The sequence below is a fragment of the Zonotrichia albicollis genome, chromosome 1, assembly GCF_047830755.1.
Source record: "Zonotrichia albicollis isolate bZonAlb1 chromosome 1, bZonAlb1.hap1, whole genome shotgun sequence".
NCBI classification, from domain to species: Eukaryota; Metazoa; Chordata; class Aves; order Passeriformes; family Passerellidae; genus Zonotrichia; species Zonotrichia albicollis.
Window position 1 is genome coordinate 140,213,437 of NC_133819.1, and position 25,992 is coordinate 140,239,428.

The 25,992-nt window shown below is 34.7% G+C and overlaps 1 protein-coding gene across 7 annotated transcripts in view; it reads left to right on the forward strand.

Moving 5' to 3' along the window:
* CSMD3 (CUB and Sushi multiple domains 3) overlaps positions 1 to 25,992 on the forward strand; it is a 580,686-nt gene that overhangs the window by 311,403 nt on the left and 243,291 nt on the right. For all 7 annotated transcript variants that reach the window (XM_074556146.1, XM_014263981.3, XM_074556154.1 and 4 more), the window contains 3 exons: positions 13,976 to 14,158; positions 15,350 to 15,676; positions 22,282 to 22,476. In XM_074556146.1, the coding sequence (XP_074412247.1) occupies positions 13,976 to 14,158; positions 15,350 to 15,676; positions 22,282 to 22,476 (705 nt within the window). The remainder of the gene's footprint in view (positions 1 to 13,975; positions 14,159 to 15,349; positions 15,677 to 22,281; positions 22,477 to 25,992) is intronic.

Sequence of the window (25,992 nt, forward strand, 5' to 3'; positions counted from 1 at the left end):
TGTAATTATAAAAATTGTAATACTTTCTTCTCCACTTCAAGAGAAAAAAATATCCTAGCATCATATGTGGAGAAAACAGGATAAGAATAAATCAGAATTAGTGGCAAAACTACTGTAATAACTTCTTATTGCATGATGCACAACTCAGGTTTTATTTCTCCTTACCAAACTGCAATATTAGGTGATGCCTTTTATCTCTCATGTACTTTTCTGTTATTTTTTATTGCTCAGGTACCAGGATCTCCTCCTAGACGCTCCAGAACTTAAATACCCATGAGAGATGACCACATATTAAAATTGTGGTTTTTCATTCTTTCCAGGCTTATACATTAATTGCTATTATGCATTTAATGGTGTTAACATTTATATCACATCACAGCCTCCAACTTCTTAGATTCTCCTCATCACATATTTAACTGCAACAGTCTGCTCTTGTCTCCAGGTGTCTAGAAGGACATTTTACTAGTTAGTTTCACTTCCCTGTAGAAAATATCTCAAAAATTTTCATCTAAAGCTATAGTCTAACTCTTTGAACAAGAGTAACTTACATAAATAAAACTGTGTTCATCCATAAAACTAGTGTTTAAGAAATTGCTATAAATAAATTTATTCCATCCACATTTTCCCAACAATAATCCTTTATGTCTTTTTTTTTTTTTTTTTGTTATACAGACTTAACACCTAGCTATCAGTATACTGATCTTCTTGCTGGGCAGTACCCTTTAGGCCAAAGGAATTCTGCTTCCTTTGTATTGTAGTATCTGTTAGTTTGCCTGAATGCTTATTTCTCAGACCAAGCTTACAGTTACCTTATCAAGGAGTAACACATTGTCCTAATAGGTCCTGATAGCTCCTCCCAAATTAGTTGCTCGTCAGGTGTTTTTCAATAACTCCCAGAACAGTCTTCTCCATTGTTTTCCCAGGCACTGAAGTGAGACTGACAGTAGCTTCCAGGGTCTTCCTTCTTGACTTCCCTGAAAACTGGGATGCATTAGCCAGCTCCCAGTCAACTGGTGCCTCTCCAGGCTCCTAAGAAGATTCAAAAATCGCTTAGAGAGGTTTCCCCATGACATCTGTCATTTCTTTGATTGTTCTCAGATGAATCCGACTGGAATCAAGATGGAACAGCAGATCCCACACAAGTTTGGAGTTTGCTGGGAGTTTATCATACTCCCAGTCAAGTTCCCCTAGCTCAGGGCAATGGAAAATCCATAACCCATAACTGTGACTGTGGTCACAGGGGTTTTCATGATGAGAGGAGGAGACGAGAATGTTGACTCCATGACCAGAAGGCTTGATTTATTACTTTATGATATATATATATATTACATTATAACTATATAAAAAAGAAAAGGAAGGAAAAGGTTTCTTCAGAAGGCTGCTAAGCTAAAAATAGAATAGGAAGAATGAATCACAAAGGCAGCTCTCTCGGACTCTGTCCGAGATAGCTCGGTCTTGATTGGCTATTAATTATAAACATTGAAGCGGGGCCAATCACAGGTGGACCTGTTGCATTCCACAGCAGCAGATAATCATTGTTTACATTTGTTGCTGAAACTTTTCAGCTTCAGCAGGAAAATCTTAAAGAAAAGATTTTCACAAAAAGAGGTCTGTGACACATAACCAGTGTTTAAGGCTGAAGCAAAGAAAACATTGACCATCCCTGTCTTGTCTATGCCCCTGTTTTTCAGGTGATTGTCTTGCTAGAACTGGATGATGTTATTTTTCACTACCTTTTGCTATCAATGAATTTTAAAAAACTCTTTTAAATGTCCCACATATTTCTGATTCATCTCTAATTGAGCTCTGGCAACATGAATTTTCTCCCTGCAGTGGAGGGTAGCCTTTCTGTATTCCTCCTATGTCACTCGACCTTGCTTTCACAGACAATACACTTTATTTTTTTCGCCTGAACCCCAGAAGATTCCTGTTCGACCAAGTGAGCCCTCTGCCTTGCCTGCTTGACATTTTGGAATTGCCTGCTCCTGTGCACTAAGGAGGTGGCTTTTAAAAAGTGACCAGCACTGATGAATTTCAGCAACTTCAAAAGCATCTGCTCTTCTTATGTTCAGAAGTTTTTCCTGATAGATTTCCTCTAGCCACTGGAGATTATAAACCCAACTGCTTTATTGTTCCTATAGAAAATATGGTCATCAATCACAACTTGACCCAGGAACCTGTTATGATCCCACTTCTGACCCCAAAATAATGTTAGAGTAAGATTATTAAGAGATGCCTCTGCCCTAATCAAGGTGCAAACAAGACCACATGCCAAAGTCAATAGTAGAGATTTTACTTAACAATAAATGTGGGGTAGCAAGATAGATAGGAAGAGAAGAAAGGAAGGGGGGAGAAGAGAAAGGAAAGAGTAGGGGGAAGAGAAGGGGAGTGAAGGACAGAGTTGTGGGGACGGAGGGAAGGAGGAGAGAAGGGGAGAAGAGAGGTAGAGAGTGTATAAACAAAAGATACCACCACCTGGGTTCTTGCAGCATCTCATCAGCCCTTCTTCTTCTGGTCTTCTCAGTGGGGAGGGGAGGAGGGAGGGAGAGGCTCTTTTATACAGTCTGAGTCCCAGGTATCCACAGAGTGTAAATGCTGCTCCCACAGCTTTGGCTGATGTGTATAAGGACTTGCTTACTTTCTCGCATTTTGGTATGATGGGAATTTTTGTCCAGACAGGGTACCCAGATTTGCCTCACTAGGTCTGGCATCTTCTTGTCGTTGCCATCTGTGCTTTTCCCACAGTTTACATAGTAGAATTTTGTCCAGTGTGCTAATTCCAAACCTTCTCCTCTGTTGGATCTGGTATTAATGCCTTCCTTTTTGCCATCTGTGCCTAAATTCCTGTATGGTGGCTTATCTTATAGTGGCTTATCTTTGACAGTACTTGAGACAGTTCATTGTGCTCTTCAAATCTTGACAGAGCCCCTCTCTATTAACAAGCAACAAATCAAAGAGAACATTTTTCCTGATCAGCTCCTTTAGTACCTGTATCAAGAAATTATCAACCAGATGCTCTAGGAATGTTCTGGACCTGTTTCCATCAGCTATGTAGGATTCAAAGTTAATATCTGGCAAGTTGAACTCCCCAACTTCAGTTTGATTGCAGAGACAGCCTTGATGCTTTATCAGGACCTCCTAGCAGTAGCCAAAACACTTGAGGGTCATCAACATGTTCTAGCTACCAATACAAAGCACAGCCCTATGAGATCTGCTGTGGGGAAAGGTGACTCCATTCCAGCCATACCCAATACACTTTACACTGCTTACTCTTGGTGTAGAAAGTCTGTCTTGCACTTTTTTCTCCTGAGATTTTTCCATGTCAAAATTGAGATTAGTTTATTCTGCTGCACCGGAAAACAGCTTGTCCTCAAGTTACATTCTTAGAAAATTCTCTTTGGAGTATGTTCACCAAAATGATAGCAAAGAGAGGATTTAATTCCTTCCTGGAAGAGAAATATACAGGAAAAATTTTCATTGTTCTGAAAAGCATGAGCTCATAGAGGAAGCAAATAATTTGCTGATTCTTGTCTTACATAATAAAAACCAAACTATGCTGCTGCTGATTATTTCACTGCAGGTGAAATCATGCAATACATTTTTCTTTTCTTCAGTAAAAAAAGAGTTTTAAAATGCTCTATTGTAGCACTTAGTGAATATTACAGAAGCCTAGCCTAAAACTTGCTGCACAATATTTGTTACATTAGGATACAGTACAACTATGTTTATTTTACTTTGTGTTTTGGGCATCTCCATAAATATTTTATCACGACATGCACATCTTTAGTTTTAGTTTAGTGTTAGCATTCTTTTACTGCTTTACCTAATGTCACTGTGCTGACCTTCAGCAGCCTAACTCCACTGTAACTTAAGTTTTAAGGTTGGAAATAAATATTATTCACCTTTATTAGGTACATTTAAAAAACAATTTCTAATGTAAGAATATTTATTGACTTCCTAGCTTTTTTCTAGTGGAGGAAGAAATTCCTATGTGTAATTTAACAAGAAGCCTATTACACTGTAGAACATCAACTTGTAGTAAATATCTTTCAAGACATTTTCTCTGAGTTTTTGTTTTGCAAGCTTTCTTTCAAATGTCTTGTGATGTTTTCAGTCTCTGCATTAGCTTAAAAGTAGCATAGTGACATTTTTGCAGGAACAACTCTTATTTTCAGGAAACTGTCCAGTACTAACGAGGTGATCTTTGAATCATTGAAACTGTGGGCTCTTTTTAATATAATACATGGAAGAGTGGAACTATAGAATAGCAGATGATGCAGTGAAAGAAGTACTACTTTCTGACCATTTATGGCAGGGCAATAATCAAGTGTTGCATGATAAAATTTTCCTATAGTGCTAGTTAAAAACTTTCACTAAATATGATAATGTAAAGGAGCAGATTGTAGAGGCAGTGCAAGCTATAGTTCTTGCATGAGATTGGAAAGTAAACAACAATTTTTATCAGCTTCAGGTTGAACATCGGATTCTGACAATGAGAGTAATTCCTGCATAATTGATGTTTTGTTCTAAGAGTTTGATGATTTGTTGAGGCCCAGGTGTATTTTATTTGCTGGCATATCACTTGGAATAATAAATCTATAATTATCTCCATCTACTTTGTAGGCAAAACTCATGCTGTACTCATAGTGTTACAGCAGAGTTGTTAGACTACCTTGCCAGGAAATCATGCTCTTTGAGTCAGAAACAGTAAACAAGAAACTATAGTTGCTCTCTTGACTCATAATATTTATCACTGCTTCAAAATCAATGAAGATTCTGAGAAAGATAACAGATTTCTAACTGCTGTTTAACTTCATTTTTTTTCACTTCATAATCTGTATTTTAGTTTTGTATGTAAATGAAAATGGTAATAGGCAGCCTAAATAAAGTTTATGGCCATCAGGCTATTCCCATTGTCATTTGCTTGAATCCTGTCAACTCAGCTATCAAGTGATGTATGCCCAATTTGAATAAAAATTTTTGCATCTTCAAGTTTTCTGACATAAGTCTTTAAATACATTTTTTTTTTCAATAACATAGAATGGCTTAGCTTGATATTTCCTGAATTACATGAACTTTTTGTTCTCTTTCTTATCAGATTGAATGGAAATTCCATTAACAGAGACTATGAAAAATGAGGTCATTAGACCTAAAACAAAGACATTTTATTGTGTATCAAGGAAAATTAAAATGTTAATGAGCTATTATAATTGAACTACTATTATTGAATATGTTTTGAAACAGTCTGAATCAGTCCTTTTGTTTTCTGTGATCTTAATTTCTCTTATATTTCTGTTTCAATAAGTAACATCACTATTTATATTCCAAGTTGTATAAGCCGCCAGTAAGGTTCAGTACAGGTTCAGTACTGCAAGGGGATGGACATGAGAAAGAAAAACAAGAAGAGGAAGAAATGAGGTGCTTCAATATTTTTTTATGCAGTTATGTTCAGTGTCCTGTAGTTGATTTAAAGCTTATAGGTTAGAAAAACATTATACAATCCATTAAGTATCTTTATAATTTAGAAGCCACACTTTTAGGTTCAGTCATTATTGATTTTTATTTTTAAAAATTTAATAATCAATTGGATGTACATGCGATTTGGAATGCTATACTTTCCACTCCTTCCTCCTCATGCTCTTTCCCTCATTCAGTGGGGAGTCCTTTGTGTCATCTGTAGTTCTCTTAGAGCTGCTCTAGCATGTGTCTTTTCCATGGGGTGTGGTCCTTCAGGAATGGACTGCTCCACTAGCTACAGATCCTTTCAGGGCTTATCCCCTTGCTGCAATGTGGGGCCATCCACAGGCTCCAGAGAGATCTCCATGTGCTGCAGACAGACAGACAGACAGACTGCTTCAGTGACCTTCACCACGGGCTGCAGGGGAATGCCTGCTCTGACACCTAGAGCACCTCTTCTGCTTCCTTCTCTGACCTTCATGTTTGCAGGGCTGTTTCTTACATATTTTTATCGATCGTCTGTCACAGTTGCTTTGCAGCATTTTTTTACCCTTCTTAAATATGTTATTACAAGGGCACCACCATTGTTTCTGGTGGGTTCAACTTTGACCAGAAGTAGGTCCTTCTTTGAGCTGGCTCTGTCCATCGTGGGAGCAGCCTCTTCTCACAGAGATCACTTCTGCAGACCCCTGACTACCAAAACCTTGTCGCCTAAGCCCGGTACAAATATATTAAATTACTTTTGGAGCAAACCTGCTTTGTGTTCATAGCATTGATCTGGGAGCTGTGTGTGTGTGTGTGTGTGTGTGTGTGTTTGTATGTGTTTGCCAGAGAATAGTATTTGTTCTGTGTTTTGGGATTGGGGTTTTTTGTGTGTTTGGTTTTAGTCTGTTGTAGCCTCCTTTTGGAAAGATAGTTGCCTGGGCTCAGAAGGGAATAACTGATTGAACTAGAAAGAAGTAGGTTGAAGGATCATGGGACCAGAAGCTTAGGAAAGAAAGCAAGGCACATAAATAAGTCTTGCTAAATGTTTCTCTAGAGACTTTCCTTTTTGCTCTGTTCCACGACCTTCTAAAAAAGGCAAAAGCAAGGTGGAACTAACAGTCTTACATCACGACTAGATGTTTAGCTCAGCAAAACTGAAAAAGTTTAAATGACAATAAAGTTGGTACCAAATTAAAACCTTGGTAGTGATCTATAGTCACATGTATATTCAGAACATGGAACCATTATGAAAGGTATCAGAGGACAAATGTATTGATTGCCATTAAGGAAGAGTTGCAGAGCTGGTGCAGGTTGCCTTGATCAATAGATTTGAAAGGGTCAACAGATAATATACTAGCTGCAAATAGATTCACTGTTGTCACAGACCAACTCGGTAGGTATCATGGATACATTCTTTTATATTAGCTTCAACAGTCTTGGGTTTGGACTTCTATCTGCACACATTTACCATTAAAGATGAAAAAGAAGAGCACTATTTATAGCAAAAATAGTCTGTACAATGCTGACTCGCATATTGCCAGAAAAATACTTCTTGAATTAGTTCATTTTCATTTATATGTTCTTCGAAAGCATACTGACAGTTGGAGAGAAAGCTATTTAGTCTAGTGGAACATTTTGTTTTCCCAAAGATTTTCTTAACTGGAGTGAAAGGCCTTAGTCAAATCATCAATGACCCAAATGAGATTCCTCTTACTCATATTATTAAAGCAGGGTATTGCATGTTCTTATAATAACCTAGAATACTTCATAAACATCAAAGAAACACATTCTCTACAGCTGAATCTCTTTAGGATGATTAACAACATGCTTTCATTTTATTTAGTCTAAGGAAGAAAACCAGTCTTCTTTTAAAATGAGAAAGGCCTCACCACTTAAATAAAAATGATTCAGACACAGTAATTATAGAATTTGTCTAACTGCTAATAAATGTATTTTAGTCTTAATTTTACCTTGAAAATTATTTCGGACATTTCTGCATATGGTGACTACCCATTCATTTTGGTTTTTTTCCTTTTGACAAGTCAAGCAGTAGCCACTCGTCTAAGGGATATTCTGTGTATTCGCATTGAAACTGTTCATGTAAAGGATTGCAGATTTAGATAAAATTCCTTACTATTATTTTTCCATTTATTATTCACTGAGATTGTCTAGTGTCTGTAGTTCCATAAGGAAAGCTAGTAATGTAGTAGTCTGCCACTAAAAGTTATGTGAGAACTGCTGAAATTCATAGATATTTTTTCTCTTTAACAAAACTACTTTATTTTTTGAGGTTTAACTATGTGATATCGCACACCAGAATATCAAACTGCATTTTAAGTTTTAAATTTGCAAAGTTACATGAAATGTTCTTCAAATTATTCAGTGATCCATCTTTGGTCCAACTAAAGTCAGGTATATTGAGGAAAAGTCATCCTGAATTAGTTAACTATGCCCTGATGTAGCTGCTTCAGATTGAATTAGCTGCATAGTGAAAGCAAATATAATATTCCTCCTTCCATCCCATTGTCTTGGTTATTGGTAGAGGGAGATTAGCTGAAAAAGAAACGTGATTGATTAAAAGCTCTAGTGTTTGGGAAGCGAAGGGGATTGAAGAGGCAGACAGGAATGTAGAGATACATATACACACCAGTTTCAGAAGAACACAATGTCTCTCTTGACATGCATCTTCACATCAAAATTATACTGAAAAAAAGCAAGTATTGCTTCAATATGACTGAAGGAGGAAGATCATAGTGACAGGATTTGGGACAGTATAGTTATGAAGGCAACAGAAATCTTTGAGCCAGTATCATTTAAGTACTCTTTGGTTTCTGATGATAAAGCACTAGCTTACTGCAGTGTTGACAACAATCCTATGGCTCCAGCTTATAGCTTGTCCATTTGCTACTCAGCCATCCACTGTGAATTTAATGTAATGCAATAAACAATCACACTCATCAGAAGCAGAAACGGACACAGCCTTAACCCAATCTCCAATCTATTACCATGTAGATTGGTAAAAATTGTATAAGACTGCTGAAATTGGTCCAAAACTGTTTGTCTGATATGTATCTTTATGGTTTTTGAGTATACATACTATGAAGACCCATGGTGTAATTTACATTATTTATTCTCCTGGTTTATACTGAGAAATGTATATGTTCTTCATTCATAAGTTATTAGTTTTTATTTTCCCAATTTCTGATTTATCTGTGCCTTTTCTCCTTAATATTTCAGTTTGAATTTTCAGGATAAGATAGATGATGTGTTGGATTGATTCCAGCTGAATGCCAGGTGCCCACCAAAGTGGCTCTATCACTCCACTCCTCAGCAGGACAGGGGAGATTAAACATAACAAAAGGTTTATGGGTCAAGATAAGGCCAGAATTGCCAGTGACCATGGGATGGAAAACAGTCTTGACTTGGGGAAATTAATTTAATTTTTTGCCAATCAAAAGCAGAGTAGGATAATGAGAAATGAAGAACGAAATGTTTAAACATTTTCCCCCTGGCCCCCCTCCCCCGCAACTTCTCCCTTCTTCTTGGCCTTAACTTTTTTCCAGAATTCTCTCCCTTCTCCCTCTCAGTGGCACAGCAGGACAGGGAATGGGACTGCTCAGTTCATCACACACTGTCCCTGCTGTTGCTTCCTCCTCATTGGCAAGGACTCCTCACACCTTTCCTCTGCTCCAGCAGAGGAAATTCCCATGGGGGAGCAGAATTCCACCAACTTCTCCAGTGTGGGTTCTTCCCACAGGCTGCAGTTCTTCTCAATGTGATCCACCATGGGTCCCTTTCAGGGGCACAGTCCTTCCACTATCAAAACCTTGGCACGCAAACCTAAAGATCATTATGCCAACACTGGTTCCTTGGCCTTTGCCAGCAAAAGTAACTCAAATTGCCTCCCTTAATTGAGATATTCAGGAACTGTCTGGACACAATCTTGGGCAAAGTGTCTGCTTGAGCAGGGAGGTTGGATCCGATGACTCACTGTGCTCCCTTCCAGCCTTACATATTCTGTGATTCTGTGAAATATATGATGGCCTATTTTTCTAAATTTTTAAATAAGAACATCCTGCAGTGGGAATATAAGCGCAACAATTTCACAACTAAGTTAGATATATGTATTCAGTAATGTGTATATAAATTGTGCATACCATGGTATTTCAAAGTGAGATTACATAAATTTTTAATGTATTATCTTGAAAAATGTCAGTGTATTCACTATGTATGGTGGTGAATGTCTGTAGCTTTTGCATAAAGATTTCAAATATCAAACAGCAAGTTTTATTTTTTGAATTGAATACTTGAACTTTCTTTTCACATGCTAGTGTTTAGTTCCTCCAGTATTCTTTGTTTCAAAAAATACTTTGTAATGAATTCAAATGCTCTTTTACTAATGACTAAAAAAATCTAGTTGCGCGTCATATTTCCTTTGATGCAGTCAGTAGAACAAATAACGAGCATTGTTCTGAGATGTTGTTAAAGTAAATAATGTTTGGTCTTGCTTAGTGTTTCTCTGAAGGACTACAGATTTTGAATCTCTGCTGAAGTAATAACAAGTCTTCAGTATTGCCCTTTTCCAGTGTGTACCAGTGATCTCTTTTCTTTCAAAATTATTTTCCTTATAGGAATCACATTCTTATCTTTTATTCACTCTTGAGTTACAGGACCGGAAAGACAGACAAATTACCTCATCAAACCCTAACTCCAGTGCATTTCTGTCAAAATGCATTTGTGTAGCAAGTGACCATTTCTTTTCCCCAAGGCCCCCTTAGTCACCTCCAAAATGGGCTTGTCCTTCACATGAAGAGAAGGGTAAAAGAAAGAAAAATCAACATCCCTATCTTGCTATACTAGGGGCTGTTGTAGCCTGGGCCTCTCCCTTCAGTACATCACTGGGTAGAAACCTGCAAAATCTTTCAGTGAGATATACAGAAGTAGTGTAAGGATAATTTAAAATGAAAGGAGATGGTTATCTTAATTTTCTTTATATTATTCTTTCACTCTTCCCTTAACCTCATATATTTTCTAGATATTTCTTGTTAGAATACTTTGGCAATTATTAAATTAATTCAATAGCTGTGAAACTGCTAAATGTACAGATTTTTTTTTTAGGATAATTGCTTTTTTTCAAACTTAGTATCCTAAATAGTTTCAGCAGGAGTTTATCTTTTTAAAAAAGATGTCTTTGTAACATCACCAGAAATCATCCCTCGTTTTACTGTTGATGTCCTTCTTTGTGAAATCATTTCTGAAAACAAAAATGGATTTGTTTTCTATCTCAAAAAACTTAAAACACAAAATATGTCTGATTCATTGTTAACACATTTAACAATTTTATTTATTGGTAGAGGTTATTTGCCCTTTTTATAAGGCTGCAATGAAATAAGGACTATTTACCATAAATAATATTATCATAAGGTGTTTTTTCCTTAGGCACAAATAGCAATAGTTATCTTTTGTATCACAGTGGTAATGATCACAGGAAAGCAAATATCCATCCTAGCCATCTCATTGTAGCTAACATAAAGTGCAAATCTCAAAAAGCAGAATGAACCATAAAAGAGATCAAAAACCAATACGTAACACTACAAAGTAACCAAAATGTAAAATAAAATACAAAAATGTGCTTAACCAACAAATTTACTTTTGACTTTTCAATGTAGCTGGTATATATTATAAACTTATTCCAATTACTTACACTAATATACTACAGAAACAGTGTTTCTAAACTAAAATATACTCTATTACAATTTCTGCTGTGAATGGCACTTTTTTACAGCTGTATTGCATCAAAGAGAGCATAAAAATTACTAATATTTTAGTCCAACAAATACACTAAGCAATGGACTCTTACAAGCAGTTTTATTGACAGGCATTCAAGTTATTTTCCTGAAAAGTAGCCCATATACCTTCTCCTTCTCTTCACAATTTGCTGCCTCACACTGACATTTCCAATTTTTTAGTTGTGGGTTTTTTTATGTTTTAATTATGGCATTAATAATTAAGCTGTCTGGAAATTTACTGTTTTACTGCTAATCGTAAAACAACAGTAAATTACTTCTGTTTATCATGAATGAATTATTTACAATGAGGGACTAGTATCAGTTTTTCAAGAAGAGATGTTCTGTCAGGCTCTGAATCTAACTGCTTAGGAAGTTTTGAAACAAAATATGTAGTGCAGGGAAGCTGAAACACAAGTGGTAGAACTAGCAGTAAAAAATCTGATTTTAATTTACTCCTTAGTGAATTAAAATAAATATTAATACACTTTGCTAAAATCATGCTATTTAAAATGTGATTATCTGAAAAAAGCCCAGGAATCTGCTTGTTTTTTTTTCTCACAGCAGCAAAACCCCAAACAAAACAGAAACTCAAACTAAATTATTTCTGCTTCTGTGGAAAATTAAGTAATGACAGAAATAGTCTGTTTCAAATTCAGAGATGAACTGATGCTAATACAAAATTTAGAAAGTCTATAAAAGTGTTGCAAGTAATGCATCCAGAAAAGTTTTAAAAGTAAAGAAAGAAATATTTGCTATAAATTTAAATTAATACAAATAGGGTTTAGGACTGGTTTAATTAATTTAAATCTATTATTCATACAACATTTTGTTCAACTTGATTTTGTTTATGAAAGGAGATTCAGCATAAGGCTATGGATGTAATCTCTCAAATTCAGCAATCACATAGAATTTTTTTCCCAAATAGCTCCTGTAAATGACTTTACTCTGCCTAACAATTTTTTGAATGCAGAGCAGTTCCTTTGAGTCCTAAAAAGGATAGTTTTGGTCAGCTACGTATCTTTACAAATTTGAGAAAAAAGCATGGAATCTCTTGCCCAGCTACATCAGAACAGAAGCCCCAAAAAGAGTAAATTGCAGTAGATATAAATACATTTACTGCCTCTATTTACTATACATTGTTTGAGAAAAGTACAGTAAGTTACATGATGTAGTCACTTGCTAGAGAACTAGTTTGTAGAATTCATTTGTATATAGAATATATTTGTTTTCCCAAATGAAATATGAAATTACTTCAAAACTTAGGATAATATTCCTCCACCAGGACAGCCTAGGAAAACTTTATATTTCTTTAGCAGTTAAAAACTGAGCAGTTCTGTAGATCTGACTTTAACAGTCCCATGAAAATTGATGTCAGGAGAGTAAGTTTGTGTGTTCTTTGGGATAGCTTATGTTGTTTCTTCAGGAAAGCTGTAACTTTTTTTTTTTTTTTTTTTTTTTGAGGTTTGTAATCTCAGGATAAATTGAACATGGGTTTTTTTGCTTTTATAATATTAAATTATATCAATCCTTTCATAGAACTGTTTGGAAAAAAATACAAATAAACCAAAAAGATGTGTTCATGTTTCTTTGTGCTTTTTATTAGATTGTTTTCTTTTGTGGTTTTTGAGTTTTATTTATCCAAAAAGAATAATAAAGCCTTTCGAAACTCTGTGGAGCATATTTTTAGATAATCTTCAAGTCTTTTTCAGTTTCTTGTTAAAATTGAATGGTCTTTATTTGCTGCGTGTCACATTTTAATTGTATTTAGAACTTTAATATCCAAAAGCTTTGAGAAATCAAGCGTATGCTGCTGAAAAGATTACCCTGGAAAAATTGTTTGAGTTAAAGTCAAAACACTTGCTATTCCATTTTTACCTTGTACTCAAACTATCATATATGGAAATGTGAGAAAAAGAGAAAAGGCTTCAAGTCCTTTAAAGAAAAAACCTCAAACTATGGTACAGGGTGTTTGTTGCTGTAATAATGTAATAAAAATTACATGTAAATTTTTAGAAGATTCTTCCATGCCTGTAACCACTGAAAGTTCAAAAGAGGATGCAGCTTGTGAGAATATCATAGCTCTAATATTTATTGAATTAGTAATCATTCAGATTCCTTGCTGTTAAGACTACTGAGGTAAAATGTTATTTGACTATAGAGAAATTATTTTTTTTATATGTTTACATAATGTATGTGTACATAAATTTGTATATTTATTTATGTCTAGCCTCCTTTTATGCCGTGGGCAATTCTTTTGGTGCCACCACTCCCTTAACATGTCATTGGTACCTCAATTTGAACTGTATTGGAACGTGCACAGTGTTTACACATTGGGGAACTGATCTCTGTTTCTATTTTTAAGAGTTCATGTTCTAGTAGCACTATTTTACTTAATGATATTATGGTTTAAAATTTTATGAAATAAAATAGGGCAGAAATACTTTTCCTCATATCCTTTAATTTTCAAGTATTTTATAAACACAAAGAGTTTTGATTTTTCTAATCCCTTGTAGTGGTTGAATTGTAGCCAACAACTAAGCCCAACACAACCACTCACTCATTCCCCCTTATGCAGAATTTCCTCCCTAAGAAGCTGGGGTATAAAATCAGATTCAGTGGTGCATTTTGACAGCTGTTCTTATGTAGATCATTTTAATTTGATTAGAATTTTCTACATATCAGCATATACATGCAGCAAGTTTGTTTTATTCTTCTATGAATAAATCCCTTATTTATTTCAACAGAAATTGAAAAAGAAAGCTGTGGGGATCCTGGAACACCATTGTATGGTATTAGAGAAGGGGACGGATTTTCTAATCGTGATGTTTTAAGGTTTGAGTGTCAGTTTGGATTTGAATTAATTGGAGAGAAATCTATCATTTGCCAAGAAAACAACCAGTGGTCTGCAAACATACCAATCTGTATTTGTATGTACCACATATTTTCTTCTTATTATTTTTAAGGCATTGTGATAAGCTTTACTTATGGGTAATAATTATGGGTAATTATTTGTGTGATTGATTTCAGAGTTAGTAAAAAGCTATTAACTCTCCTGACAGGATGAATTTACTTTTTCTTAGCAGGTTTGCCTAATGCACATGCCCAAGGGACAGGTTCTAAAAATGTTAAAACATTTTTTTTCTCTTATACCAAGTCTTAAAGCAATTCTCTTTATGTGCTTTGATATAGTGGTTTATTATTGGCTTTTTTTTGGTAGGATTCTGTTGATTTTATGATGTAAATTATGTATGATACAATTTTGATAGCCAGTCTGAAATTTTAATATATTTCCTTCGATTAGAAGTCGCAGAATTGAAATCAAGAGTTTAAATTATGTACATTTCCCCCATGTATTTTATATAAATACCTATTAGCACTTAAATGATCATAAATATTTATAGCTCTCTTCCAGCAGCATTCCATAGGATAAGTAAAACATTTGCACTACATAGCATAAGTAAAACATTTGCACTACATGGCATAAGTTATATTATATAGCACAGGTATATACAATGTTTTGATACTTTTTTGTGGCAGAACCTACCTTAACTTTTCCACTAAGTAGTATGGATCAAATATATTCAGAGTGCAATCAGTTGTTTTCATCTCTGCAACTCAATTTAATATGGCTCAGCTGAATTTATTGAATATAATATGTTATCCTGATAACAACAAAACATCTCATCTCTTTGAGGCTTCTTAATTTCTTGTGCCTCTGTGTGAACAACAAATGATAAGGGCACTATTGACTTTCTGCCCCTTTAACGTGCTCAGTGTGAGGTCTGTTCATCTAAGCAGCTCCCTACGAGAGAAAATAGGTGGTGCCAAGTGATTGTTATCAAGAGTAAATTGTAAGGACTGACATGGATTTCCAATGCAACAAATATGTCCTGTATTTTTTGTGAGCTCTGCTTGAGAGTAGTTTTATTGAGAAAAAGGAAATATGAATATTGAAAAAACAACCTTCTTTCCAGATTCACATATCACCACAAATAATGGATTATTCCATTGAGTTACTCAGCGAGTTTTAAGATTTCTTGCAAAAACTTAGCACTAGAAAAGTCCTTATTGAAGTATTTTTATTCCATTATCTAATTTATCTCTCCTTTTTTTGGCAGTTCCTTGTCTTTCCAATTTCACTGCACCAATGGGAACAGTTCTTTCACCAGATTATCCAGAGGGATATGGGAATAATTTAAACTGTATCTGGACAATAATTTCAGACCCTGGGAGTCGAATTCATCTCTCCTTTAATGACTTTGACTTGGAATCTCAGTTTGACTTCCTTGCAGTTAAAGATGGCGATTCTGTAGATTCCCCCATAATTGGAACATTTACTGGTGCTGAAGTTCCTTCCCATCTTACCAGTAATGGTCATATTTTGCGTCTGGAATTTCAAGCTGACCATTCAATGTCAGGACGTGGATTTAACATCACTTATAACAGTGAGTAATCTTATTTTTTTTTGTGTGTGTGGTTTTGTTTTCAACATACAGTCTAGGAGATAGGCTTAAGTATTTAAAAATGATGCTATGGTAATGCAGCTTCAAGTAAATCCTATATACCTAAAAATTCCTAATATATTTGTTTGGATTATTGCTCAAAGTATTTATGGCTTTAGAGATCATTGTGATAGGAATATTTGGCAGACTGACAAATCAGGCCAGTTCCAAATTGTATAATAGGGCTGTACTAAATTTGCTGACAATGCAATGCCACATAATGTTAATTGCCCCCACTGCCTGAATGAAACTGTTCCTGAAAACGCTTATGTTCAGCTGTGAACTTATGTTATGTCCTGGAGCTGATGGCTGCAATCTTTTCTAGCTCGTAGTCATGGCAGTTCAGTGAGCAGCCGTAGGAGCTCTCTGATCAGTCAAACCACAATAGACTTGTCTTTGTTTTTGTTTTTTGGGGTTTTTTTTTTTTTTGTTTGTTTTTTTTTGTTTTTTTCTGTTTTACCTTCCTTCCTTACTAACAACATAATAAAATTGAAAGTGATATCAAATATCCTCTCCAGTATTAAATACCATTAGCATTTATTCACCTTTTTGCTGCCAAAACTGTTGCATTTCTTCTGAAACATATATGAAGAGCTGCCTATCTTGAATTGGTACCAAGTAATTTGGAATTTATTCCACACTAAAATCCAGACAGGATGTATTCTCAGCTAGTGCAGACATGGTGATGCAAGGCCATAGCATGAATAATTGCAAGATACACTGTGAAACTTTCTTGGGAGCATATGCAAAATAAATTTTGTTACTCCAGCAGTATCCTGAAGTGTAAGACTTGCTGTTATGGGGAGAGTGTGATAGGAATAAGAGAACATCTGGTAGGAGTTCAGCAGTACCCTTCAATCAGAACTTTCCCACTTCATCAATCCCCCACATCTGGAAATTTGGATTTCTTTCTTTTTCTTTCTTTCTGATGGTAGGGGTAGCAGAGTTTTCAATGCCAACAGACAGAACAAAAAAGCAAAATACAATAAGTATTTTGATATTTCCAAAATGTGATGTGTAATTAGTCCCATTCCTGTCTTTCTCCCTAACATCTGAGAGTATATCTAATTCCAGAGGCTTGCTTGAGATTTAAGAGAATATACAACAACAAGATTTGAAGGAGAGCACATCTCTCCCTTCCTGTGTTACCTGCTGGACTGTATGAAAAAAAAACCAACTTTGTTGTTTAGGTTCCTTTACTCTTAAAAAACCTAAACAAACCCTTAAATCAAAAAGGAAATGAGAGATTAATAGAAGTTGATAAGTGAGAGACCTAGACTTCACATTTTTCTCAAACAAATGTTAACAGTTAATACTGTTTTCATAAAATTTCAAGGTCTGAAGTCCCATGTGGCTGCTTACTTTTCTTACATCATCTTTCACCTCTCCATGTTTATTTTTTCTCTTTATACTTTTTTTTTGGTTTAGGTTGTCAGTCTTTCAAAGAATGACTTATTAAGATCTACATTAAACATTTCTGTCTGAATAGGAAAGAGATAAACTGACACTAGATTATTCTGTAAACATTATTTTTCTGATATTGCCTTATATTGTCTTATATTTCTGCTCTCAGCCCTCTGATTCATCATCAGATTATTTGTCACACATGTGGAATGTAAGCATGAAGAACGTGTGGTATCTTCTTGGTGCCTATAAAAACCAGCATCTTCTTGTCGGTTTTTATAGGTACCAATCATCATTCCAAACTAACCTTGGACTGGTGGCTACATATCTCAGTACTGTAACTAAATATTGGAAAGACAGGGGTTATTCAGAGCTACCAAAATATGAGACCAGGTATAAGGAAAATGAGATATTGAATCCATGGTTTTTCCAGAAGTTTTAACATTTGCTCTTTATTTTCTTTTGTCTCATGTCCTTTTAACACTTTTAAACTTTACTTTAAAGTTTCATTGTCGTGTGCTCAATGCTGTCAAGCCTAAATATAAATGAGAAAACCAAAATCAGCTATTGGAGGATATAAGGTAGTCTTCCAGGATAAAAATTAGGACTGTGTATAAGTGGATTTTCTTAAGTTATCCCATTTTGCACAACTAGAACTAAATGTAGGTAAGTTAATGTAGAATTTATAGTGAAAATGAAAGATGGAGAAGATTAGTATGGAATGCTCCTTATATTTAGTTCATTTATTGAACTACATAGAAATATACTTATCAAATAAATTCTGCTTCTTTAAAAAATTTGCAGACTTCTTTGGGCGTGTATTAGTTTCATCATTTAAATTATGCACCAATAGTATCAAATGATACAATTTTAATTTTAAAAAGAAGTAACAATCCAGCATCAACTTTTACCTGTTGTAAAAGTAAACCACTTATCTCTGAAAATAATTTAAAACATTTTACACATTTGAAAAATTTAAAGCATTTATATTTTTATTTCTTTTCATGGGTGTGTTTGTGCATGTGTTTGTTAAACTATGTAGCTAAAATCTACTTACAAAAGCAGCAATATCTCAAAATAATGTCTATTATTTTTTCAGTAAAGACAGTTTCAATCTGATTAATTACAGAAGTAATCGTAATCTCCATATTAAATAAAGGCCAAAAAAGATAATAAAAAACGCATGAATAGAATTTCACTCTGTCTTAGCATTTGTAAACCCAAAGTTAATTAAAAATATCTGTTTTCTGCTAACACTCCAGTTGATATATCCCAAAGCTATCCATCTCTTTTTGCCCCTTTCAAGAGTACAAACAGTATATCTCAGAAACAGTATGTCTTGATCAATCTTTTCTAATAAGAGTGTACTACTAGCCAGTAATGTAAAAAACTTCATTGACATTTTTGAGGTGTAGAATGGAGAATTATAAAATTTACATTACTAGCCAGTAATGTAAATAACTTCATTGATGTTTTTGAGGTGTAGAATGGAGAATTATAAAACTGAGTTGCTATTACATAATCTGATTGTTTTATGGTATTTCTCAGAAAACATTTCAATGCCATATTTATTTTTATTACAGGAACATATCGTCTCAGATAATTACTCTCTTTCCAGTAAAATTGAACATAAATCTAACTTTTGTTGGAATTAAGAAAAATATTAGATTTCAAGTGTGTCATCTTTGAGTTATTACACTAAGTCTAACAAAGATTTCCTACTTAGTTCAATTTAGGGACTATATCATAGAAATATGTGACATGAAAATGGATGATACAGAAAATGTTCCAAAGGTATAGGAACTGAAAGGCTGTGATTTTCTGCTTGGAAAAGGAGGCAGAAGAATGTTTTACTAGGTGCAGCAGAACACAGGGACATAGCAACCTAAAACTACATCAGTTTAAGTTGCTATGGAAATGCATACTTACACCTGATTCTTTGTTTCTCCTTTATATCCCAAACCCAAGAGCTGTTAATGATATTTCTGGTGCCTGTGAAGATATTTATAAAGTCAGTCATCCCCTAATCCTGCCTGTAGTAAGCTATATGCATTGTACTACTCAGTTCAAGGAAAGAACGAGCCTTTCATTGTTCTTGTGACTCCTTTATGAATGCTTCCCACTTTATATATATACATCTTTGTTTAATTATAGAGAACAGAGCTAGACATAGTAGTGAATATAGTCACATAAATTACAAGAAATAAATTTATATAGCCTCTTTGCTTCAGTGTAGATTTCCTAGCTTAGGTTAGAACAGATGAAATGCACGCTTGAAGTGCAGTGTGACAACTGAAAACACATGACAGACAATGCATATTTACTTCCCATGACAAAGGAGTTAACACATAGGAAACTCAAAAATTTCTAGGTCCTCCATGGGCAGAAATTCCACAAACCAGACTCATTGTAACCTTCCTGTGGGTTGAGGTGGATGATTATTTTGAGGTGGAAAGCATCGTCCAGATTTCTTGATTTATGTTTGCTGTGGACTTCTTTGAGCTGTTCCTCATTGATTGGGGTATAGTGCTGGGCACTTATCTTTGAATAAGCATGAATGAGCTGCTGCTTCTTATGTAGATATTTTTGTTACTTTTTTTTTTAATTACAGCTATTTAATTGTACTAGCAAAAAACCTTATGAATTACATAGCAGCTTGACAAAGGTCAAACTATGGGTCTCTGACATCACCCTCATTACTCCAGTCATTTCAGCTCAGTGGAGCAAAACATGGACAATGCCAGATGACGTGTTTATATACAAAAACTGATTTAGTGTGGTTTAGTGCTGTTTTAGAGTATGTTCATCACAACACAATTTTCCTGCCAGTTGCTCCTGTTAAGACTCTTGGTCTCAGTACTTGTCAAGCTAGAACTCTTCAGAGGGTAGTGTACTAGAAGGAAGTAGGAGTTTACGCGTGATGGTACTGAATAAGCTGCCACCTGTTTACATAGCTTTTAAATAGTCTTTCACGATGAAATATATTGTTATTATTTTATATTCCCTTAACTTTTTTTCTCTGATATTTTCTTCTGAAAGTACTCTCTACTTCAAAGTTATTGCTATACTTACCAGCTAAAACTCTTGGTAGGGCAATCCATCAAAACAATTAATTGCGCCAGTGGACCACTCCTTTGTAGTCCTGTTTGAAAGGACCTTTCAAAGCTGGCTTTAGATGAGATGAGCTGTGATTAGCTAGATACCTGCCTTCTTGTCTCATGAGATCTCTGCAGTTCCTTCCCTCTGTTTTTTTTTTTGTTTTGGTTTGTATTTTTTTTTTCTCTTGTCTTTTAATGCAAAATGCATATTTTAACATACTTCTGAGTTAAAAGCAGAATATCACCATTGCCCTGATCTGTGATTATATTTCCTGACATTTTTCCAGATATTGCCTTATCTACTTGTGCAGTCATGAGAGTTGATGAAGATAAATGCCAGGAAAACTGTATTTCCTCTTTACGTGTAATAGTTCATAAGGAACTTTTCTGTGGTTTCTTGATTTTTTGATAAGAAGTAAAATATTAATTAATCATATGCCCATTGGTTCTTTTTCTTTTCAGCCTAAGGCTAGTATTTAATATTACAGCTCCACCATGAAGCTTTCTAGAAGTATCAGCAGATGGAATATGGCTCATTGAATAATATAATTGTAGGCAGGCTAAGCTGCGAGTGACTGCTGTTGGTGGGACCGATTGTCTTTCACCATCTTGCCTCCCAAAGTCATTCTATGCAGTAAAATTGATCACATAGGAGCAGCAGTGGCAGCATTTCCTGGGCTGAAATATAGAGCAATGAATTGATTTTTCAACCTTAATAAGCTGGTGTCACACACAAGCAAGCTAAACCTGGAGTCAACATTTATCTACATTTATAGATAACAATATTGAAAATCTATCTCTGGGTTGTCTGAAAGTAGTAAGAAAAACAGACAATCAATGCCTTCTCTAAAAGTGATGACTGTGAGCAAAGAATTGGAAAAGTTTTTGTAACTCCTCTGAAAAAGTATGAGATTGCATCACTTTTAATGCAATCTTTAAATGGCAGACAATTATTCAATGAAAACACTCTTTTCTTTCCCAGTATATATGGCATTGTCGATAAATAAATGCTTTCTCTTTTCTGTTATTATGATTTAAAATACCTCTGTAATGGAATATCTGAGAAATCTTTCTAGTAACTTATTGAAATATTACTTTAAAAGAAATCATTAGGGGATTTGTATATGTTTTTTCTAGCAGAAACTGCAGGGGGAAAAGTGAAAATCATATTTTTAAGGACTTAGTAGTTTCTGATGTCTCCACATGTAAACATGTTTAGGAAGATACTATTTGCAGTCATCATACATAAGGAAGGTGGATATTTGTTCTCACTGAAAAAATCAACATTTTAAAAAATATAAGATGTGTGTGCAGTATTCTTTATCAATGAAACAACAAAATACAATAAATAACTACTACATATAATTTAATAACAATGCTACAAGTATGACTGTGCTGATTTCTGTTGGAAGATGGTCTTTCTTCTCCAAAAGTAAGGTATATTCTGCAGTAAAGGACATGAATTGTCTTTGTCATAGTATCTACATGTATACAGGGAAATTAATTTTTTTTCAATTTATCTAGACCTAAACTTGAAATGTTCAAAGTTTCAAGTTTTCTTCTATGGCCAACATGACCCTTTTTTTCACTGTTTACCACCTCTAAATACAAGAAACAAAGTTAATTATGGTAGGATAAAGCCCTTGAAGGTCAATATGGCTCAAATGGTGTGATTTACAAAAGATGAGTAAAGTTTTTATATCATACATAAATGCTTGCCCTGCCCTTCTGAAGGAACATTCTGTCCCATTTTAACATTAAATAGGATGAGTGTTGTTGAAAAGGGAGAATTTAGCCATCACTGAGATCTGTCAGCAACAAGCTGTCCAAGCTGAGATCCATGCTGTTATAACTTCATATTTTAAGCAATTATTTATGCTGTTTTGCGTAAATAATTGTTCTTGAGAAAATTCTTGAGTCCTATTTATCCCCTCACTTTCCTAATATAATTGTTTGTTTTTACCAGTGATGAAAATCTTAAAAATGTCATCTTCCTTGCAAGAGTTCTATGTCCTCTACCACTTTTCTTTTTTTCCCCTTAAAAAGCATTTGGACATAATGAGTGCCCAGATCCTGGAGTGCCAATCAATGCTCGGCGTTTTGGTGATAACTTTCAGCTGGGGAGCTCAATTTCAGTTATATGTGAAGAAGGATTTATTAAAACACAAGGAACTGAAACAATTACTTGTATGCTAGTGGATGGAAAAGTAATGTGGAGTGGACCTATTCCTAAGTGTGGAGGTATGTATAATATTTCTTTCTAAATCAGGAGAACTTGATGTAATGCATTTCCAATTGCCACCAAATGAAGTTGAGATTTTTGCAGATGAATAGCACAAAGCTTCTGTTATAGCTGATATAGTATTAGATTGGAATGAAGATGTTGATCTCTTCTGGCTATGGTATTTAAAACTGTTTAAGATGTTTTACCTATCTGTTGCAGTGACTCTAGGCTGGGGAAGACTCTCTTAGCAATTGATTTCTCTTTTTTATAGAAATTATGTACTTCCATACATAGCAACCTAAAATCATACTGTTATACATATTTCTTTTGACTTGTTTATACTAACTGACACTAAAATATAATCTTTGCTTCATTACTTGTCTACATTATATGATTTTTTTGTACTTAACGGGGAAAAATTAATTCAGCTGTTTGTAATAATTAAAAAAACAAAACCTAAAGATAGTTATAATATAATCTCTGGTTTGTTGGCTTTTACTTTAAACAAAAGTTTAGTTCTTATTTTCACTATGTAACTGCCTTCCTGACAAAATTTGAACAATTTTAATACATTAGTGCACCTGCTTTCAATATGCTTTGCAGCCATGTTTACTTTCTGTGATGAATGATTATTGTTTCACAGATATAATATAAGGTGTGTCAGTTTCACTAGACATAATACCTTTTCTTTATTATAAGGTGCATGGATCTGTACAACATTGCTAATAAAGGATAAGATTGCATTTTCAATGTTACATTTAAATCTTAAATTACTGGGAATAATTTTTAATGTCAGTCCAATGTCATCCACAATGATAATATGATTCACAGGTGGTCTGAGACTCTGAGTGGAAAATATTTTGGAATCCTAAAGTTTGAGACACAGGTATATTTGAATTAGATGGTTTTTATCAGCTGTAGAATTAGATATATTTTAAAATTTATAATAAAACTGGAAGGCAAATAAAACATTTTTAAATTGACAATTTAATTTGGTCTGTTGGGATGTTCAGAAGTTTTATTTACTGTGTACACATTTGTCTGTAAAACAGAGAAATGTTTGATATAAACTCTACATATACCTGATAATTTCATTGTCATATATATCAAGTCGAAGGCATAAGCTCCATATACTGGCTAGGAATGTGACTGCTGTGCAGTTTTCCTTACAGTTGAGAATTGTCAGAAATTACAGTATACAAGAAGGAGCTATTTATTAATCTGCTGCAGATTAACAGGCTCAACATACTAATTTTTCAGGCCAATCCTGGCTAGCCTCTTCTGGGACTTCCTCCCAGACCTGCCCACAGCCCAGGATTCTGTTTCAGCTCAGACAACCACTTTGTTGTCACCAATCCCTTTCCTGTAACAAAACCAGTGCTATTCACCTTTCTCAGGTGGAATTGGATATGTCTGTGAAGGCACTAACTCCGTGTGTGTGTGTGTGTATGTGCATGTGCACAAGTGAGCATCCCTGGTTCTTGGCTTCTTTTTTTAGTGAAGAGATCCTGATTTTGCTGCTCCCTGTTGAATTTGAGTTTGGGATTTCTGTCCTCATGCCTTTCATCTTTCCTGTGTGAGGGTTATGTGGAGGATTTTCCCATAATCTGTTCTAATATTGTGCTGTTGTACCCATGCTGAAGCTCTAACCTTGGTCTTCCTGCATAAAACTTGTAGGGCTTAATATCCATTCTGTAGCAGTAGTGATAAGCTCTTCAAAAAAACATTTCTAAAACTATGAGTCTACAAGATGTTTAGTGTTTCTGTGAAAAGCCTGTTATCCTAAATGCTTTTTTTCTGCTCATGTAGGAAAATTTCCTGTTTTGACCCATGCACCTTGCTATACCAAGACATAAATACAAATGCCTTTGTGAGAATTCTTAGATCAGACTGAAATTGTTCTTTACTATTTGACATAGGCCTGTGTTTGATAAAGAGATTCTGCTTGATGACCATCTCTATTTGTATTATATTTCTAGAGTTTCATTTTGAACACATGAACACTGTGTATGAACCTGTCAGACAACCATCAAACAGGACTGTAGGAATGAAGAGGGGATTAAAGTCAGTGTGAAAAAGGTTAGGGAAACAATCCTTTGGCACGATGACTGGAGAGTTTTATTTTCAAAAAAACAAGGGTTTTTAAGATAAGCGCAGTAGCTCAGCTATTCTGAGGGGAAGTACTCCTGGGTTTAGGAAATCAGCATGTAATGGTGAAAGTCAAAAAAAATCCATTTGATATTTATCTGCAAGAGCCACAATCAGAGGACAGATAAGAAACATTTTCTTTAAGGAAAACCGACAGCAAAACTCTCCTAAATAAAATCGAGAAATCATTCCAAATTTAGGCAATCTTACAGTGTGTCTTACTTTTCATACACTATTCATAGGAATATTTTTGTAATAGAGGTTTGGAGCTTTTTCCATATTCTAAATGCAATTTGTGTAATGAAAATTTGGTGAGAATATGGAACTTTGTACAAGTTTAATAACACTATTGTAAATATGGAGTGTACTGGATCAGAATAAGGCCATCTGATTCCTATTTTGTCAATGTATTTTGTTGTTTGTAGGCTCTATGTATATAATGAATATTTCAAACTGCTTATGTACAATAAAATATAGAGATTATGAATGTTCCAGAGTTAACCTTCTGATTGTTGAGGTAAATATGAGTTTAAATAACTTATTGTTTGACTGATACTGTTTACTGAGGGTAGTATGAAAAAACTACTCTAAGATAAAAGGTGAGAAACGCCCACATTAAATCTATCACTGAGTAAAAAAAGAGGCATGCATCTGCATATTTAGATTGTTTGCAACATACTGAATTCTGAACTCTGTAACTTCTAGAAACCTTTTCTTTTCCCTACACAGGATGGAAAGATGGAGCATTATATCCTAAAAAAGAAATAAAAGAAACCAAAATAAACCTGTTTACAGCAATTTGTTATTTAAATATAGGGCCTTGGTATTCTCCTGAGAAAAATGAAGATCAGACAAATGTGCAATAATTCATGGTCTTCAACTTGAAGCTTTGTCAAAGAGAACAAAATTAATCTATTTTTCTGTAATGAAGAAGTTCAGAATAATACAGACAATGATATGTAGTGTTCTACTTTGTCAAAATGAGCAACCAAAACTTTTTTCAGGCTCTGCTGGGTGAAAAACCACAAACAGAAATGGAATAAATAGCCATGATTTTGTTAGAAAATGTTGTGTATTTTACACTATTTTTAGTAGAGGCTCTAGCTTGTCAACGGAACCTGTAATAGCTTTCCAGCTTCTTTGTGATATACTGTGATATGCATCGTTAGCTGTGACACTGTGACATAGATTTTTGGGGTTTTTTGTGGGTTTTTTTTGGTTTTTTTTTTTTTTTTTTTGTTTTTTCTGAGTAGCCATACATTCATAAAGGCCACTGGAATCATGGTGTTATGAAACTCTATGGTGCAGCCTTCTCTTCCTACAAAGTAACATGCTTCTGCTCTCTGTCTAAATGGCAAAGGCCCTGGGTGTCCTCATGGACACCA